This window comes from Saprolegnia diclina (genome assembly GCF_000281045.1).
Source record: "Saprolegnia diclina VS20 unplaced genomic scaffold supercont1.41, whole genome shotgun sequence".
NCBI classification, from domain to species: Eukaryota; Oomycota; class Saprolegniomycetes; order Saprolegniales; family Saprolegniaceae; genus Saprolegnia; species Saprolegnia diclina.
In genome coordinates this window covers 56654-61344 of record NW_008246108.1, presented here as the reverse complement: position 1 = coordinate 61344, position 4691 = coordinate 56654, and the positions used below count along the sequence as shown (strand labels likewise).

General features: G+C 58.5%; 3 protein-coding genes across 3 annotated transcripts in view; 1 reads left to right on the top strand and 2 right to left on the bottom strand.

The window, feature by feature from the left end:
• SDRG_11348 (hypothetical protein) overlaps positions 1-600 on the bottom strand; it is a 1212-nt gene extending 612 nt beyond the window's left edge. Inside the window, exon 1 of the mRNA XM_008617383.1 lies at positions 136-600. Within this exon, the coding sequence (XP_008615605.1) occupies positions 136-590 (455 nt within the window). The 5' untranslated portion in view covers positions 591-600. The remainder of the gene's footprint in view (positions 1-135) is intronic.
• Positions 601-1048: 448 nt separating this feature from the next.
• SDRG_11347 (hypothetical protein) lies at positions 1049-1489 on the top strand (the record flags this gene model as incomplete). Its single annotated transcript, XM_008617382.1, has 3 exons — positions 1049-1061; positions 1108-1184; positions 1226-1489. The coding sequence occupies 3 exons, from the start codon at positions 1049-1051 to the stop codon at positions 1487-1489; spliced, it is 354 nt and encodes a 117-aa protein (XP_008615604.1).
• A 66-nt stretch (positions 1490-1555) lies between these two features.
• Positions 1556-4191, bottom strand: SDRG_11346 (hypothetical protein). Its single transcript, XM_008617381.1, has 12 exons — positions 3541-4191; positions 3325-3492; positions 3181-3269; positions 2975-3136; positions 2834-2926; positions 2722-2784; positions 2570-2675; positions 2370-2525; positions 2136-2321; positions 1932-2081; positions 1789-1879; positions 1556-1741 (listed from the first exon to the last, which is right to left on the bottom strand). Exons 1-12 carry the CDS (start codon positions 4003-4005, stop codon positions 1587-1589), a joined length of 1884 nt encoding a protein of 627 aa, XP_008615603.1. The 5' UTR covers positions 4006-4191; the 3' UTR covers positions 1556-1586.
• Positions 4192-4691: the final 500 nt, after the last annotated feature.

Below are 4691 nucleotides of genomic sequence, written 5' to 3'. Positions count from 1 at the left end.
TCGGCCGTCACGTTCGGGTTGTTCCAGATGCCGGGAAACACGATCGTTTGGACGAGCGGAAACGCGCTGCAAAAGCGGCGGCCTTCGCCCACGCAGTACGCTTCCGAAAACGTCTGTGCAGCGCCGTGAGGGTACGCATCGTCGTAGTTGCGGTACATTGGATTTGACGGACCATGAAATGCGTTAGAACTCCAGAGGCTGTCGGTGTAGTTGAACTGTGGCGCCTTGTCCGAGGCGAAGAAGGTTTCCATGCGGTGCTGGTACGTCGTGAGCGCTGGTGCGGTCTCGATTGCGCTCGTTGTCTTGGCAACACCGTTGACGGCCAAACCCAAAAGCACGCTGGCGCAGACGACCTCGAGGATCAAAAGCACAAGGCAAAACGTGGGTGACGGTACCAAGCGCGTCCAGACGAGGTGCATGAGACCCAGCGCCGCAATTACGATCGCAGTAATCGCTGCGCCAATGGCATGCGGCATCACGATGAGTGCGCCGTACATGGAGGCGTCGAGGGCGACGACGCAGGCGCCGTACGCAGCGACGACGACAAAGGCGATCGCGACGGCTACGGTGGTGCGTGTGGGCTTGGGCATATTGAGGAATGACGCGTTGATGGTGAAGCCACGGTCCTGTCCACGCCCGTGCGACTGGACAAAGGTCAATGTCCTGGAGCTTGATCCCGTCCACTTCAGTTTGTCCAGATCAGGTCCACTAAGTTTGCCTGTCGCTTCACTCGATGATGCGCATCGTCGCACCAATCTTTAAAACTCGTGCCACGAATAGTGTGAATTCGTCCCTAGAAGGACCTTATTCATACGTAATATTCATCCTCTGGCATCGCAAAAAGTTGCATCCACTATGTTTTATTTAATTACATGCAAAGACAACGCTAAAAACGATAAATTTGGTATTTTTATTAAAGGAATACGATCCCCAACGGCGACATTCGCTTCAAAATATTACTAGAATGCGTACGAATAGCGTGCGAAAACGTACCACGAATTCCGACCGCCACGCAAAGAAAGGCAGGGAACACAATCCGACAACTCGCATGGCGCCCCAAGGTACGGCGCGACTTAGCGCGGCCTGCGCCCACACGTGCGCTTCTAGTCGTAGCCAGCAACAGCGTGCATGAGATCGACGCTCCGTGGTCGCCAACAGCGGACGCGCCTGCGACGCCGCCGCCCGTAGCCCGCTCTTGCCCCAGCGCCCACTCACACCTCTGTAGGAGACGCCACCGACGCCGTGTCCGCATACGTTCCGCACCAACGACGGTACGCTGCACGGCTTCTTTGCGTCGATGTTTCTCTACTCGGCGGGTCCGTTCTGCTGCTGCACGCGTCAGCGTCGGTGCATGCAGTGCGGCGCCGTCTTGGATGCGGAGAACCGCGCGATCGAGCGGTCGTACAGCGATAGCGACACTGACGAGTCGCACGGTAATATGCCAGGCGACGCGCCCAGTGAGACAACGCCGATATTGCCACGACCGTGAGAACCCAGATCTGAGCGCCAAAGTGCAATATGAGCGCCAAAGGGCCATATGAGCGCCAAAGTGCAATGTCGAGTAAATAAGAAGTCGATTGATATGGTTAGTACAGCGTCTCGATGAGCTTTTCATACTTGTTGGCGACGACATGCCGATGGACGAGATCGCCGTCAAGCGATAACTCGGGCGGCCCGAGGTCCTGAGGCAGCAGCAGCCACTTCCGCAACGGAAACACCGCAACAAGACTGAACGGTGTGCCTAATTGCATTCGATTTTGGTACCGGACGTATCACATGCATGCAAACCTGCCGCATCGCCGAGGGTCGCGAGGGGCGCTTGGTTGACCTGCTCGAGCAGCTGGTCCAGCGCGACCGCCCAGATCGGACACCGCAGCACCTACAACGATGTAGCATTTGGCATCGTCGAGGGGTCACGTGATTGTGCATACTTCAGCGATGGTCAGTGCTTTGCTGCCGAGCGTCCGGCCCTTCTCGATGGCATCGTCGACGAGCTTGTCTTTTTTGGTCTTGAGCACGAGGAGGACCGTCAGATACGTGTGACCATCCCCCACCACGACCGCGCGCTGGAGGTACGGGGCCTAGCCAAAATCGTCGCTTGAGCCAATACGTCATACGATTAAAACAAAGTGTACCCGTCGCAGAAGAAGAGCCTCGTAGGGCGCCGGTGGGATACGGTCGCCAGACGCGAGGATGATGAACTCCTTGTGGTGGTTGATAACGACGTAGCCAAACGGGTTGAGGCCGCCGTACTGGAAGCTGTGCCACGCATTGTCGGCGCCTCGCACGTGGTTGCAGACATTGCGGCCCTTGTAGCACAGCTAGATCATAATAAACTTATTGGTCTATACCAGTTGAAAACGTGGTACCTGATACTCGGTGCCACTTGGTGACTCGGCGAGCGCGATGATCGTACCCGGGAGCGGCTTGCCGCTGGACCCGAGCGCCCACGCATTCGGGGCGTTGACACTGGCGAAGCCCGACGTTTCGACCGACCCATCCAGTTGGTACAGAGGTAAATCCGCCTACATGGACGCTACAACAGCCGTCGCAGGCATAAGAAGGGTACGGTGCTGAAGAGCTCGATCTTGTCGAACGCGAGCTTGGCGAGGACGACCCCGCAGAAGCGACAGCTGTCGAGGCCCAGCTTCTTCTTCATCGACGCGAGCACAAGTCTATGTGCATCACATCACCTCTGAACATCGGAAATGCACGACATACTTGTTGGCGAGCGAGTGGCCAAGCGACGCCTTTGCCTTGCTGCGGGGACCGCCCACTTGCAGCCTACACACCGCCACGGTCGTCTTCAGAAGACTAGTACATGTGTTCCTACTTGGCCGCGTGGTGCACAGCGCGGGTCTTGGCCCAGGCGTAGAGCACCGAGTGGGCTTGGGCTTTGATGGTGACGAGCTGGCGACCCAGTGCTCTACGCAACATAATAGAATGATCTCATTGCTAGAACGAGCGACCGTACGTCCACGTGGCCGGCGTGCCAAAGAAGAGCGTGGGTTGGATCTGCTTGAGCGTCGACGGCGACGCGTCACCTTCCACGCAGTACAAGACGGGGCCACCCCCGAGTGCGATCGAGAGGTACCACTCGATGATCTGCGACGATACAAAATGCAGCGGGAGGTAGCTACACAAATGCTCAACGCGCGAAAAAGCAGGACGGGGACCTACGCAATGATACGATCGGTGGGTCCCACGTCGATCTGCAGCCCCTCGGCCAACTGCGCCGCCGTAAAGAGAATGTTGTCGTGTGTCAAGACCTATGATAGCATAACGTGAGCGGATAGCTGTTACGAGCAATATGCTTCCTAGTACATAATGCACAAGGTGGCCGTCGGGTGCATATTGGCACGAGACGAGGCAGTCGTCGGTGGGCCGCACGAGCTGCTGGATAGCCTCGAAGCTCGCGTCCGGATGCAGCTTGCCGAGCTCGAGAAACTGATCGACCGAGTATACGGGCACATCGGTCGCCGGCAGCACGGCCTATGCTCGCCATTTCGCAACGGAGCAGAGAAGACATGACGAACGTACGCGAGAAGACCCGACGTAGATGATGCCAGCGAGGTGCGGGAGGAGCGCATAGTCGGGTAGGAGCGACGCTGCGTCCGTGACGATCCATTTGAAGCCAGGAAACGAGTGCCACATCGATTGCACTTCTTGCAGCTGGACGCGCCAGTGACACACGAGCGCGCCGGCGCCGACCACGCCCATGTTGAGAAAGGTGCACGCCGTCGGATGCGCGGTCATCTGGAAGAGCACGACGTCGTTGCGGGCTATCTCCATGGCCACAAAGCTCCTTGCAAAGTCGGCCGCTTGGCCGGCGTACTCGAGCCAGCTGTAGCTGCCCGGGCTCGCCGCGTTCGTGGACCAGCGCGTGATGGCAGCCGCGCTCGCGCTTGTCTCGACGGCCTCCATGAAGGCAGCCCATAGCGTCCGAGGCGGCGGTGGCATCGGCGTCGGCAGCTTGGAACTGCGACGGCTCTTGGTCGTCGCCATGACGGAGGTTTCTGACGCGAGCGCTGATTGGTCGACTTCCGGCCAACGAACGCGTGGGACATGGTGCCGGCTAATCGCACGCCACCAGATGTGTGCGCTTGGTGCAATTGACGGCCCGTTGGCATGCCCACGGGTGCAAAGGACCGTCGCAAGCGGGTTGCCAGCATCGACAGAAGCGCGGCTTGACGTCACACGGTCTGGCGCCCTTCCGCGCGAAAAAGTGCGTGTTTATAGACCCCATTTTCGACACGCCCAGGCTCCGTGACACCAACAGCGTGAACTTCGACATACGTGCCAAGAACCTTCACGACGAGCGGCTATACTGTGATTGAGAGGTCGATGCGTACTGTACATTGGCACGTCAGTGGCGCCGTGCGCAGAGGCAGGACCGACGGTTGAAAATTCATCGGGGTGCGTGCATTTAGACTCGTCCTGCGACACGCCGCGAGCCTGTGCCAAGTCTGGTTTCTGAGTGGCATCGCTTACGCTAGATCTGGTCGACGATTGTACCAGAAGACGCAAACGATGGCATCGACGCGAAGCAAAGCGCAGTCGCCAGAGCGAGCCGCGCGGGGATGAGGGACAAGGAGAACGTAGTATGGTCCACGAGCGCGCTGCTGTTCATTGACACGCTGTATCGTATTGCACACGTCACGCAACCCGAGTGAGTTTGGCCATCTGCCCTC